The sequence below is a fragment of the Panicum virgatum genome, chromosome 1K, assembly GCF_016808335.1.
Source record: "Panicum virgatum strain AP13 chromosome 1K, P.virgatum_v5, whole genome shotgun sequence".
Classification (NCBI taxonomy): Eukaryota; Viridiplantae; Streptophyta; class Magnoliopsida; order Poales; family Poaceae; genus Panicum; species Panicum virgatum.
Window position 1 is genome coordinate 20,678,948 of NC_053136.1, and position 14,656 is coordinate 20,693,603.

At 54.4% G+C, this 14,656-nt stretch overlaps 1 protein-coding gene and 2 long non-coding RNA genes across 4 annotated transcripts; 2 read left to right on the forward strand and 1 right to left on the reverse strand.

Annotated features, from left to right (window-relative positions):
* The first annotated feature begins 4,704 nt into the window (after window positions 1-4,704).
* Window positions 4,705-6,806, forward strand: LOC120653770 (keratin, type II cytoskeletal 1-like). The gene is made up of 2 exons (XM_039931446.1): window positions 4,705-5,069; window positions 6,752-6,806. The coding sequence occupies exons 1-2, from the start codon at window positions 4,705-4,707 to the stop codon at window positions 6,804-6,806; spliced, it is 420 nt and encodes a 139-aa protein (XP_039787380.1).
* Window positions 6,807-9,438: 2,632 nt separating this feature from the next.
* Window positions 9,439-11,050, forward strand: LOC120699208. The gene is made up of 2 exons (XR_005685304.1): window positions 9,439-9,678; window positions 9,860-11,050. It is a non-coding gene; the product is annotated as an uncharacterized LOC120699208 (long non-coding RNA).
* Window positions 11,051-11,893: 843 nt separating this feature from the next.
* Window positions 11,894-14,473, reverse strand: LOC120699201. Of its 2 annotated transcripts, XR_005685303.1 has the most exons (3): window positions 14,337-14,473; window positions 14,003-14,229; window positions 11,894-12,649 (listed from the first exon to the last, which is right to left on the reverse strand). It is a non-coding gene; the product is annotated as an uncharacterized LOC120699201 (long non-coding RNA). The 2 variants fall into 2 exon arrangements; XR_005685302.1 differs by having other exon boundaries at window positions 14,003-14,374.
* Window positions 14,474-14,656: the final 183 nt, after the last annotated feature.

Genomic DNA, 14,656 nt, shown 5'->3' on the forward strand with positions numbered 1-14,656 from the left:
AGAAATAGAAAAGGCAAAACCCAAAACCCAGCTAAACCCCAGATCCCGGCCCAAACCAAACCCAGGCCCGGACCCCTCTCCCCTCTCCCTTTCCCTGTGACGGCCCACCGCACTCAGCTCGACCCAGCCAGCCCCCCCCCCCCCCCCCCGCGGCCCACGCTCTCGCCAGCGTTTTCCGCTTCCGCGTCACCAGGCACAGCGAGCCAGCGCCGCTTCCTCCCTGACCGCTCGGCCCGCACGCGCTCCCCGCCCCGACTAACCGCCTGGGCCCGCACGTCAGCGCACCCGCGCGTCGCCCGCGTCGCCCGCTCAGCCCGCTCGCAGTGCGCCCCGCCGCTGACCCGTGGGCCCCGCTTGCCAGAACCGTCTTCCCCGCGCAGCGCAACTCCCGGCCGGGAATCTCGCCGTGAATCCCCGCCCGGGCACGCACGCCTATGTTGGGCCGCCGCCCTATAAATAGGGACCCCCACGGCCCCCCTGCACCCCCATCCACCCACAATCCACCGCGCCAACCCTAGCCGCCGCCTTGCCACTGCTCGGAGCGGAGCGCCGCCGCGACCTCCACGCCGGTGAGCCCCTGCGCCGCCTCAATCCAACACCTCCGGTGATGTTCTGACCCCTCTGACCCCAGGTTCGCCTCCGCAGCCGACAGCGCACCTGTACGCGGGACCAGGACGCCGGGAGCCGCACCCCTACGGCCGCTCCACGGGATCCGCCGCACCCTTCCGCCGCTGGACTTCACGCCGACCCACCAGCGCCTCAACTCCGACCTTGCCAAGTCTCGGTGAGCACTCTAGAGCCCCACGCCTCCGTTTGCGTTAGTCCATTTAGATCGTAGCCCCGGAGCCCCGCAGAACGCCGCTCGCCGGTGCACTTCGCCGCGCCGACCCGCCGCCGCAGAGCCAGCACCGCCACGGACCTCCTTTAGCCCCGCCAAGGCCACCAGTGCGTCACCCATATCGCGCACGTGCGCCACGGCCAAGCCACGGTCCAAACCGTGCCTAGAAACACCGGTTTGACCTTCTCCGGCGGGTTCCCCTGCGCACCGCCGCGGGATTCCTCGCCGGCGGTAGCGCGCCGCCGCTTCCCCGCGCGGGTTGAACCCCAGCCGCCCGATCCACAAAGGACGCACTAGATTAGATCCAGATCCCATTAGATCCAAACCGCCAGATCTGAATCCTACGATCGAGATCCAAATGTAACGGTTCGCCCTGGTTCTTTTGTTAAAGAGCCCCTTGGTTTATTAGAAATTAACCCGCAGTCCTACTCAGTGTTAAAATATTTCAAACCAGGCCCAGAATCTTGCACCGACCCCCCTGAGCTTTCCAGAAATCAAACCCACCGTCCAGCCCTTGCATTTTTGCGAGTTAGACCCTGAAGCTTTAGTTTAATTACGTTTTAGCCCTCGATTTTTGCAGAAAACCCCCTGGAACTTCAGTTTTCTTACAAATAAGCCCCTAGAACTTGTTTTTAGCCTAGAAAATGCGTTTTAGCTCCGTTTTAAGCGTTCTTTATATCCACGCGATCGTTGTAACGAGTAGAATAGTTTAGGCTTAGTTTTCTTGCTCTTTTTATGTATTGATGTACTGATTCCTAGTTTTTGTTAGTGTTTGCTTGCATGCTTATTATTGTGCTTTGTTTTGGCTATGTGTTCGTGAGTAGACGTTGATCCATCTGAGGAGCCCCAGTACCAGTACCAGGAGCAGCCGTCTTCCGAGCATTTTGAGCAGCAGCAGGAGCAGTACGAGGAAGGCAAGTGTAACATGAACAACCTATCACGTTTAAATACATTTTCATACTGCATTTTAATACTTGTATGCCTATAAGGATTTCCTAGCCACTTTATATCCTTTATATATACCTTTGGGTTGCATTTTGGTTAGTTGTGCTAGGTTGCTGTGCCATAACACACTCTGGTCCTTTTTAATTAAATTGATTAATGGTTTACTTGAACTTAATTCTGAGAGTGGCCCTCTGTGTGGATGAGTGGCTCACGTCTCGTTAAAAGATGTTTTTGTAGAAACATGGTTTAGGGGGCCAGCACGGTGCTTAGTGCTTGGTTGGCCACTCTCCATAAGGACCGGTTCATAGAGCGACAACCTGGGACAACAGCGCTACCACAAGGCTAGAATGGGATAGACTTGGCTTACTAATTAGGTCTTTTTGGTTTGGAGTAACTTACCTGCGGGGCAAGAGTAGTAAGCTTCAATGGTCCCTGCTCCTCCGGCTTGGTCTGTGCTTGGATTGCGCTCCTGTGCTTGTACCCCCGGAGGTGGGCCCGATCGTCGCTGACCTAACTCTCACGGTTACGCCTTACCAACGAGATTCTTTGTAACGGCCTCGTAGTGAGTCGCTAGTCATCTCACCTAAGGAAGTGTGATGAACCCCTAGCGTAGCTCACGACTTGTGGGTAAAGATGTGCAATCTCTGCAGAGTGTAAAACTGGTATACTAGCCGTGCTCACGGTTATGAGCGGCCCAGATCCTCCTTTTGATTAGTGGGGTTGTCTCCTTCCGACGAGGGAGGTGCCTCTCGGGGTTACCTTGGTGGCTTGGTTTTGGTTTGGTTCTCAGTAGTAACATGATTAAATTTGACTAATTACTATGTAACTGGGTTAATGGTAATTCATCAACTTGTAGTAATTAGCCTTAATAAAATTTTGCCAAGACTTAAAAGCTAATGCAGTTGAGTCAGCCAACCTTAGAGCCTCATAGTTTGTGTAATACTTGTTGAGTACAAGTTGTGTACTCACCCTTGCCTCTTCTCTACTTTTTTCCTCTTGGCTACGCTACTGCTGCTCAGTTCATGCCGACACGAGGGAGTTCGTCCAGCGCTACCAGGACTACGAGGACTTCTAGGCGTTCGTCTCCCAGTCGACGTCCCTGTGGCTGCCCTGCTTCAGCTTCGGAGAGTTTTACCGTATTTGTACTTCGCTTCCGCTGTATCAGACATTTTTTTCATTTATGTAATAAATAACATTCGTATTTCGATTTATTATGTCTTATTCGTGATATGTGCTGTGATATACTGTTCATTCTGTTGTATATACGTGTGACTTGATCCTGGCACGTATATGATTGCTCGGTTTATATTCTTTTATAAACCGGGTGTTACACCCATGGTGCTGAAGGACTGCGCCAGAGCGGCCTGGTCCCACCCCCCAGGCCAGGTCGGCTGCTGGCTGGGCTAAGCGGGCGGGGTCCAGGACGGCGCGAAGAGTGGAGCAGCGCCAATGAACATGGCCGCCGGTTGGAGCTGAAGACGGTGCCCTCCTCCCGGACCATAGAACGGCCACATCGAGATGCGCCCTGACCATGGGTTGCTGAAGGATGGCCAGGGCGTACCTCTAGCGGTAGGGGCAGGAGCGGGAGCCGGAGCCGGTGGCGGCGCGCCCCGATGGCCCCCACCAGTACCGGTGCTCCCAGAAGTAGGGCCACCAGTACCACCACCACAACCACCCCGTCGCCGGCGACGTCCACGGCCCCCCCTCCTCCGGTCTGCCCGGTGGGAGCAGCACCAAGGAGGGAGGTGGCAGGAGCAGCGGAGGAGGCCGGTGGAGTAGCAACGAGCGCGGCGGGGGTGAGCGAGGACGATCCGGGCGCGAGACCCCTGGTGATCTCCTCGAGGGCGAGGTCGTCCCGGACCTGCAGGAAGGTGGGGAAGGGCCTCTGGCGGGCGATCCAGCCCTTCAGGTGGTCGTAGGTGCTGCTAAGTCCCCGTAGGACATTGAGCACCAAGACCCGATCGGACACTGGATCCCCGAGGTCATGAAGAGCATCGGCCATGCTCTTCATCCGCCGGCAGTACTCACCGACGGAGAGGCCCCCCCTGCACGAAGGTGCGGAAGGTGGCGTCGAGCTGGAGAGCGCGGTACTCGGCGTTGCCGAGGAACTGCCCCTCGAGCGTCACCCAGGCCTGCCGCGCGGTGCCGCCGTGTGTCCTGACGAGGTCCTGAAGATCCAGGGAGGTGGTCCCGAAGATCCAGGATAGGGCGACGATGTCGAGGCGCAGCCACGTCACGTCACGCACCTCGATCGGCGAGTCGACGAGGATGTGGTCGTCGAGGGCGTAGCGGCGGAGGGTGAGGAGGACCTGGTCCCGCCAGCGGCTGTAGGAGGAGGACGCGGGGTCGAGGAGGACGGAGACCAGAGCCCTGATGTTCTGGACGCCGGTCGCCTGGAGGTGGAGCTGGGCGACCATGGGGTCAGTCGGGTCGTACCGAGCTCCAGATCCAGCGGGCGGGGCCTAGTGGGAGGAGGAGGTGCCGTGCTCGAGGTCAACGGGCTGGCCGGAGGAGAAGCGGAGGAAGCGCTCCGCCTCGGCGACCCGGAGGGCGAGGGCGTCGGCCGTGGCGCGCTCGCGCTCCCAGGCAAGGGCAGCCACGCGGACCCGCTCCTGGGCCGCCGAAGCCTCCGACTTGGCGGCGAGGAGTGCCGCAGCGAGAGCGGCGTCGGCCTGCTGACCACGGAAGGCGGCGGCAGAGAGTGGCGCATCCATGGGAGGCATCCCTAGCTCGGGCCACGTGGGATCGGCGGCGGCCGTGGCGGCTGCGTGCTGTTTGACGGCAGCGACCGCAGCTCGGTGGGCGGCAGCGGTGGCATCACCCGCGCCCGGGACGTCCTGAGCTGTGGCGGCGGTGGCGGCGGGCCCACCCGCGCCCGCGCCTATGCCAGAGACGGCCTGGGCGGCTGCTGCAGTGGCGGCATGCCCGATTTGGGCGGCGGCGGCGGCTGCAGGTCCACCCGCGCCTGCACCAGGGCCGGGCACAACCTGGGCAGCTGCTGCAACCCCGGCCTGGGCCCCTCCCGCGCCTGCGCCCACGCCAGGGCCAGCCTGGGCGGCCAGTGCGGCGGCAGGGCGGCCCCAGGCGGCTACGGCGCGGCTCCAGGCAGCGGCTCCATGCTGCGGCGGTGGAGCAGAGGAGGGGAGGACGGCGGCTGCTCCAGCAGCGGATCCGGCGGTGGAGGCCTCGGGGGCGGCGGATCCGGCGGCCCCCAGGCCCCTGCCGGCGGCGGCGGCCCTGCCCTGCTCGGGATCGAGCAGGGCCAGGGAGGCGGCGAGCCGGGCTGGCCATGGCGCCGGCGCAGAGAGGGGGGAAGGAAGGGAAGAGAGGGAGGGGAAGTCGGAGAGGAGAGGAGGAGGAGGAGCCGGAGGCCGGCCATGCTGGCCGGCGGCGGCGGCGCAACAGGGGAGCCGGCTCCCTGGCGGCTGGAATAGAGGAGAGGTGGAAAACCTAAGCTAATGATACCATAATAACGGGAATAATTTGTGTATTCCTCCAACCCTAGATGGGTGGGTATATATAGAACCTATACATGGGCCTCTAGATGGGCCTCTATACACATGGGCTCAATATACTCCAACAGTTATGAATGCCATTGATCACCCCGGATGGCAGTGATGTTATCCCTTAAATGTTGCAGTGAAGGATCTGCATTGATCTCACGACGAAGCTCATCGCAGAAGGCAAAGGAGGGTGTGGACAGGGTGTTGCAGTGGTTGTCTTCCTGATCGCGACGAGAGGGTGCATCAGCCACCGTATTGAGTCGACCAGGATGATATTCCACTGAGAAATCAAACCCAAATAATTTATTGATCCACTGGTGTTGTGGTACAGTAGACAGTCTTTGATCTAGCATAAAATTTGAGAGCATAGTGATCGGTGCGCACAACAAATTTTCTCCCCCACATATAGGGTCTCCAGTGGCGTACTGCTTGGACAAGACCAATTAATTCTCGTTCATATGCTACAAGTTTGAGATGGCGAGCTGCAAAAGGTTTGCTGAAAAATGCTAATGGTCCATCACCCTGATGTAACACAGCACCGAATCCTGATCCGGAGGCATCACAGTCCACTAAGAACGGTTTGGCAAAATCTGGAAGGTGAAGAACAGGTGCTGAAGACAGCGCACTTTTGAGTGCTGTGAAGGAGTTTTCTGCTGCCTCTGACCAATGAAACTGATCTTTCTTAAGTAATTGGGTGAGAGGGGTAGCTGTGACTCCATAATCCTTAATAAATCGTCTATAGTAGCCTGCAAGACCAAGAAAACCTCGTAGAGCCCGGACTGAGTTTGGTTGTGGCCAAGAGCGAACTGCCTGAACTTTGTCTACATCCATGGATACACCTGCAGCTGAGATTTCGTGGCCCAAGTAATGAACAGAAGGAGATGCAAAGGAGCACATGGATTTCTTGACTTGAAGCTTGTGTTGACGTAGGACAGTAAAGACAGCTCGCAAATGCTGCAAGTGTTCTGACCAAGATTTGCTATAAATCAAGATGTCATCGAAGAAAACCAGGACACACTTGAGAAGGAATGGATGAAGCACCAAGTTCATAAGACTTTGGAATGTAGCTGGCACGTTTGTTAAACCAAAGGGCATAACCAGAAATTCAAAATGGCCATGGTGAGTGCGAAATGCTGTTTTCTCAATATCATCAGGGTGCACTCGAACTTGATGGTATCCAGCCCGGAGGTCTAATTTTGTGAAGAAACGTGCTCCATGTAATTCATCAATTAATTTCTCCACTATAGGAATTGGGAACTTGTCCTTGACTGTTTGCTCATTCAGGGCTCTATAATCAACACAAAAGCGCCATGAACCATCCTGTTTTTTGATGAAGCGCAGTTCTCCTGCGTCTTTCGAGACAAGTAGGACAGGACAGGACAGGAGCTGAGAAAGGAGTACTAGAGCGAATTATGCCTTGTTCCAGCATAGTTTTGCATTGGAGCTCTAATTCATCCTTTTGCAGGTGTGGGTATCGGTATGGCCGGACAGCTACTGGTACTGTTTGTGGAAGCAGGTGAATGCGGTGGTCACATTCACGTGCTGAGGGTAATCCTATAGGTGGATCAAGGACATCTTGAAAAGAGTTTAGGAGTGTATCCAGAAGAGGCTTGTCGGATGTGGATATTGTGTGAAGCTGGTGAGGTGGTAGGAGTTCCCTTTGTGGTGATCCAATGCCTCTCCATATCACTCGATGACCCCGATGCCAGAAGGACATGCATAATTCATCGAAATTCCAAAGAATGGGCCCCAATGTCTTGAGGAAAGAAATACCCAGTACCATGTCAAAGCAATCCAGGGGAATTGTATAGCATTCGATTGCAAAGAATTCAGACCCAATGCGAGTAGCAACATCACGAGCAAGACCACGACATGCTACTCGGTCACCATTAGCAACGATGACACTAGCCCCCTTACTGTCATGAAGGTGTAATCCAATGTTCTCTGCTGCTTCAAGGCTGATGAAGTTAGATGATGAACCAGAATCGAGCAGGGCACAGAGGACCGATTCTCCTATCTTGACATTCACTTTCATGGTGTCGTTTGTTGTCAGTCCAGCAATGGCATGTAAGGAGATGAGAGGAGGATGATCCTCTGGTTCTTCTGCAATTGGTTGCTCAGAATCGTCTACATCATCAAAATCAGTCACTTCTAAGTAGAACAACTTTGGACACTTGTGACCGCGAACATATGGCTCATCACAATTATAGCAGAGCCCTTGGCGCCGGCGCTCAGCCATTTCTTGAGGCGATAATTTCTTGAATGGCCGAGGTGATGGAGTTGGTGTAGAACCAAGAGACAAGGTAGAAGGCGCAGACGATGTCGTGGTAGAGGTCTGGCCTGTCCGAGGTGGAGGTCGAGCGGAACGTGGTGGCAGGGCTGAAATGGCCACTGCGCGACGTTCATAAGCGCGTGCCAATGACATGGCACGCAGCAGATCGGCCAGAACCTGAGGCTCTACATCAGTCCGAATCGGGTCTGGTAGTCCACCTGTAAATAGTTGAACTTGCTGCTCAGGGGATAAGTAACCAGCATGAGCCATACGAGCTTGGAACGCCTCTTGGTAATCAGTGACGGAGCCACGAAATTGGAGACGAGCGAGATCAGATAGATGGTTTGTGCCAAGGGGCGGCCCAAAACGCTGCTGGCACAAGGAGCAGAACAGAGGCCAGTGGATGGCGTTGATGTCGCCGACATCCTGCTCGAGCATGTAATACCAATGCTGAGTGACGCCAGTCATGTGGAACGAAGCAAGCCACACCTTGTCAGCCTCGCGAATTCGCTGTGCTCGGAAGAAGTGGTCACACTTGTTGAGCCAGCCAAGGGGATCTTCTTTTCCATCATAAGTAGGAAAGGATAGCTTGTGATACCTCAGTACACCGAGTTCATCCTCGTGCTCAGCCGGTGGTTCATGGTTGATGGGGGGGTGGAAGGTGGGGAATGGCAGATGGTGAATGGGGAAATGGAATCTGCGTGATATGAACAGGTCGGCTGGCTGGGGCGGAATGAACGAGGATGGACGGGGTGGACTGCGGCGCAGGGATTCCGCCATATCCTTGTAGTCCGTATGGAAGACAGGATGGTGGCGGCCTGGGAGCGGAGGACAGACCAACACCAAGCGATTGCAGATGGGATTCGCCTAGGGACGGTGATCGTCGCTCGATGTCGGTCAAACGGATGGCAAATTGCCCCATTTGACGCTAGAGACCGAAGATCGCCATCGTGAGGCTTTCTAGGGCGGCGGCGGAATTGGCGGTTGTCGGTGGAGCGGTGGTGGCGACATGAGACGGATGCGGCAGCGGGGCGGACGATGAGGCCGCGATCACCAGCGCAGGCAGCAGGGATGCCGGCGCGGCAGAGACACCCGATGCAGGCACACCGGCGGCCGTCGCGGCGGCGGGCACAGAGCCCGAGATCGGCCCAGACATATATGATACCAGATTGTCAGAGTGCGCACGACGTAGAGCATAGTTGTGGTGGACGGGAGGTCGGGGACTCGGCTCCCGGCGATGGCGAGGACACGACGCCGTCCTGGCGGCTGGCGTCGAGCAAGAACAGGGGAGCACGGTTACAGGAAAGGAGCGGGAGCCCTGAGATCCAAATGATCTCCAAGCTTAACTGCTTCATTCACTAATACGATAGTTTTAGTTTGATTACACAACTGACTCAACACTGAATATTCAAACACACGCACATGATCTACTCATCCGGACGTGTACACCCTTGTAGTCTTTAGCCACGGCGCCTGCGTTCATACACTTGGCCGAACATGCGCGCATGCCAACTACTTTTCCTGAGATCTGGATGAGTGCTAAGAATGGAATGCAGGAAGTCAGAAGCAGCATATATCACCAAAAATGAGAAAAGGGTGCTGTGAACTTGTGATTAGCCTCTGGTAACTGTTGAAGTAAACTCTAATGCATGGCAAATGTTGCTACAGTTATCTCTCTAGTAATGGTTGAAGTAAACTCTAAGAGCAACTCCAGTAGGGCTGCTAAAATTGAGTGAGCAAAAGTCCATTTAAAAGCCCACTTCTAAATTTTACTCATCCAAATATGGACCTTCACTCCAGCAGACCGAATAAATTGGGCTTCTATTTTTTTCGACTGACAAATGGGCCCCACCTGTCATTCGCTCAGCACCCCACCCACCTCTCCCAGTCGCTGTTCCCACCCCGCGCCGCCGGCGCCCGCCACCCCCACCGCCGCCAGCTCGTCGTCCCGTCGCCGCGGCACTCGCGCCAGGAGGAGTAGGAAGCGGGGGTGGGGGGCGCGACGCGGGCGGCCGCCCTCTCGTTGTCCCATCGCCGCTCGCCGTCCGCGCCGACCCACGGACGCCTCCCTACCACCGCCGACGTCGCCGCCGGGGACATCATCGTCGTGCCGCTGCCCGGTGAGTGAGTGAGCTCGCTTGCCTCCGTCCCTTCCATTTAAACTGAACAACTAGCACGTTTTCTTGGATCTGGAGGCCAAGCAAACCTACTGATTTTTATTTTAAGCAAAGCTACTAATGCTAGACAAATGGATTGAGTTTTTACTGGAGAATATACAATAAATTGAGTTTTTTTTCTTAGCTGCCGAGTACCCCTGTACCCCTGCATTGCAGAGGTCTCAAGCATCTCTTGTGCGGCAGCAGGATTCAGAAGGAGGTAGAGGCCAAAATCTGATATCCCAGGCTGGAAATCGGCGTCAAGCATAATGTTGTTTGTTTTGAGATTGCCGTGAATAATTGGGTTCTGCGAAGCTGTGTGAAGGTGGTCCAGTCCTTCGACAATGCTGAAATCCAAAGAGCAAAGAGCTCTTTAACTTACAACTTAGCTGCGAACAGGAAATGTAATTATGATTTTAGACAAGTGTTGGAGTCAGAACACTTCATGTTATTGAATATGCTTTTCAATTTCTGATGCATCATGTAATTATGTAATGCAGGACCTGATGGCATGTTTGAGAAGAAGGACCACCATTAAGCATGAATAGCAACACACCATCAGGAGTCATGCATGTCTAAAAGATTCCTGTTCCATTGTTTTTCTTTTCCATCGAAACCTATTTGCCGCAACAAGAAATAAGAATGACAACTCTTATGTTGACAGTCAGGTCTTAACTGTGTCATTAGCTGAGCAATTCCTGTCTTTGTTTTCTTTGCTGTCCCGTCCGCATCAAAGATCACATGAAAGTTTGTCTTGCCCAGTTTCAGGAAATCGTGTCACTGTTATCAAAAAGCTTGCTATTATATTCTGATTGCTTCAGATTGTGGCTTGTGCTATTATATACAAGTTTCTTATTGACCCTACTGCAGTTGATATGTATTTATTTTCTTACAAAAGTTTTCTGATTCTTGCATTATGTTCCACTATTATATAAAATTTCTTGCTGACTTATGTCTGGTTTTATAAAATTTCTGTAGCTGTTATTTCTGTAGCTTGTCAGCATGTATGGTTTTGGAATTTTGGTCTTAAAGTGTTACTGTTCTGTTTCAGGCACATCTGCAAGTGTTTGTGCATTTGATCCTGACTGTAACATGGTGCTTTATAACCTGTGGAACAAGGGCAAGCAAAAGGATCTGACTGTGAACAAGGCATGAATTGTGAACTTGTGATGGACAAGAAGGATCTTCAGCTCCTTTGTTTATTAGTCACTTGTTTATTAGTCACTCAATGTTCTTTTCTGACGCATGATGTATGAAATATTCAAGCCACAGTGTTGCACACTACTCAAATTAATAAAGTGCTTGCCCTTGTGAGGCCTGTAAAAAGCTGTTACAATTATTCCTGCAGATGCTCGGCTCCTCCAGAACTGTATACCATTGTCAATTGATTGATTCGCTGAATTACATCATTTATTTCTCAGATGATTGTATGGCTTTTGGTCATATATTTCTCAGATGATTGGACGCCATTTATGATTGATTACAGAAGTATTTTGCAACATCACCATTAAAATGATGCTAGCACAATGTAACACCTGAACATAATTAAATGCACTTTGGCGCTAAAAACAAAACTGATCATGTTGCATAGCCAGGTTGCCATGGATACATGCATAGTCACAGCTTGTTCTGAAAACTGTACAGATTGCATAGATGACAGCATCAGTAAGGTTCAGCATTTTATGTTTGGTAATCAGGTAATCCTGAACCTTACTGAACTCTGCAGAGGTAATCAGGTGTGCAAGTAAAAAAAACATTCAGTTCTGTAAACCATAGGTCCTTTGGTCATATTTCTGTGCATTTCTACTGCAAATTTCGTTCTGTTCTTTTCTGATACTTGCCAGTCTGGTCCTTTGGTCACTATTATCATCAGTAATCTATTTATACCAGTGACTACTGCCAAATGTGATCCTAGATGGGAGCTATATTCTTTTCTTGTCGAAGGCAATAGTGTTCTGCTTTTCTTCAACTGTATCAGATTGTTGGAGCGAAATTTGGTGACAACTACTTGCCCTTCAATGATCTTGAAAAGGCTCCAAAGGTATAACTGTGATACTAACAGCTAGAATAACTCATTTATCTCATTTATAACATACAGAAATGCTGATATGCTGATAAATCAAATAACATACAGATTAGGTGTTAGGAATCCAAGGCATAACTCATTTATCTCAATATATTTCACGATATGCTGATATATATTAAGGACACATCACATTCTGGTCATACAATGGAGCAAAGTTGCATACGAAAGTGTGACTCCTGCACTAGGCTATTTATGCTGCACTTAATCTCACATGATTTTTCAGGTACATTGATAAACAACAACAACAACATAGCCTTTTGTCCCAAGCGAATTGGGGTAGGTTAGAGATGAAACCCAAAAGACACAAAGGTCATGGTTCAGGCACGTTGATAACTAGTCTCCAAACGCTCCTATCCAAAGCTAACTCCTCAGAGATATCCCAATCTTTAAGGTCTCTCTTAACCGACTCCTCCCAAGTCAGTTTAGGTACATTGATAAACATCCAATGCAAATTTTCAGGTTCAATGTATCCAAACTTCTGATTTCTGAAGGGATGAATTGTCAGAAGTTCTGCTCCCGTATTCCTCTATGGTCCTTGTGCGTCAACATCTGGTCCTTCTGCAGCCGTGGACAACAGAAGAAGCACGAAAGGGGAGGACCCTCCAAGCAAGACGCCCGAACAATGGCCACCCGAAGAGCAAGACCTGCACAAAGTACTGTCGCAACCACGAAGCAGGAGACGGTGGCAAAGCATCCACCGAAAAGCACAACCACGGCGGCAAAGTATCCGCCAGAGTAGAAACGGCGGCAAAGCATCCGCCAAGCTCGAAGTAACCACAGGTGGCAAAGCATCCACCAAGCAACACGAACACGGCGGCAACGCATCCGCCAGGGCCAACGAACCACCATCTGCAAGTAAAAGCAGACATCGTAACAGGGCGGCAAAGCATCCGCCACGACCTAGACTTCCAGGGCGACAGTGCAAAAAACGGAGCGAGGCAGGTATACAGGATGAACCACCGATCAGGCGACCAGCCATAGGGGGCACGGCGGGGGAATGGAGCGAACGAATGATGCCTCCAAGAAGGAAAACGGCACCCGAAGGCGTCGCCATCATCGGCCTGCAAACAGGCATAGGCTTTCACCTGAGCTCCACCCCAGAGCACCCACCCCAGCGACGACGACCCACCACAAGCAGCGTCGAAAGGAAGACGATACCGCAGTGACGAGGCAGAAGGACGACGTCTCCCAAGACATCACAACAACGCCTCCAGGGAGGGGAACGACGCCCGCAAGCGCCGTCATTGCTGGTCCAGCACAGCACTGGACAGAGCTTTCGCTCGAAGTTCCTGGGAACGAGACGAAGTCTGCTCGCCACGAGCGTCAACCGACGGCAGCGACAATGGATGACGCCCCAACTGGCAGCGGCACCCCCATGACCCACAGCGACCATGGGCAGCGGCCAAGGGAAGGAGCCCTAACCCCCAACCCGCAGCCACAGGAAGGGGATCCCAGGGCCCGGAGGCCACAGCACGATGCCGGGAAGGGGCGGCCAGGCGGACGAAGGCGCACGCGATGCGGCCACCCGAGGCGAGTAGCGGAGGCCACGGCCCCCGAGTGGCACCAGCGGCGGCGAGGTCACCCGAAGTTGGAGGCGGATGCGACGCCCGGCCAGGGGCGGCCACCCCTCGGCTAACACCGACGAGGGGCGACGGCAGCCGGGGATGGCGATGCGCAGCAGGGCTGCACGCGGCCGTGCCCAGCGGCGGCGGAGGCCAGCCGGAGCGCGCCGGGACCCCACGACACCCGCCGGGGGAGGGAGGCCACGAGCAGATCCGGCCATGGTGGGGGTAGATCCGGCGAAGGGGAGGCCGGATCCGGCCGCCGACGGCGAGGGGCGGGGCCGGATGGCGACCAAGGTTTGGAGGCAGGGGAAGGAGAGAGAGGGGGGAAGGAAGGAGGAGGCAAGCGGAGCCGGCTTCGGCTTGGCCGCCGGCGGCGGCAGCGGCCACCGGAGGCAGCGAGGTGAGGTCGGGAAGCGGTGGCGCGGTGTCGCCCCCGAGTCGCCAGGGAGGGGCGACGCGGGGGGGGCTCCTTCCTCGTTCTGTTCCAAGGGAATTAGTATGGTACTATACTACTACATATAGAAATTATTTACAAAAGTGCAGAAGTACTCTGAATATAATTCAGCTATCTACATATAGAGTCTCTGAATCTCTATTTTGCTGAATAAAGGTGTAGGAGGGACGCAGAGTGGCAGACCTGCATCGCTGTTGCCGATTGCAGCTGGAAGCAGATCGCAGAGCCGGTGATGTGCCTCTACAGGGAGACGACGGACGGATCAACCATCGAGGACAGGGAGACGATCCTCGTCTGGAACTACGAGGACGCGGACCCTGACTTCGGCTCCTGCCAGGCCAAGGAGCTCGTCGACCACCTCGAGAGCGTGCTCGCGAATGAGCCCGTGTCCGTCAAGACCACCCCTCACTCTGTCGAAGTGAACGGCAGGTGACCCTCGTTCTTCAAAAATCATCTTCATCTCATCGACATGCATGTTCATGGCACAAATAATCGAGGCATTGGCAATCAAACTCACAAGGGGAAAGAAATCATTTTGTTTCCTTGCTGCAGGGCGTGAGCAAGGGCCTGGTGGCGCGGCGCATGCTGGCGTCGATGCAGGAACGGGGCGTCGCGGAGCTGCCCCGTCGCCTCCCCGCGCCCGCAGCTGGCAAGAAGCAGGCGCTGGTGTTCCTCGACCTCGGGGATTGGGAGGCCGACGGCGCCGGCAGCAAGGACCGCCTCGTGTCCGCCGCGGGGCCGGGGCCGGGGCCGGCGGAGAGGATGCAGAGGGCGCTCCTCCGCCCGGCGCGGCTCGGCCCGATCCCTGGGGGCACGACAACGTGCGGCGCGGTGGCG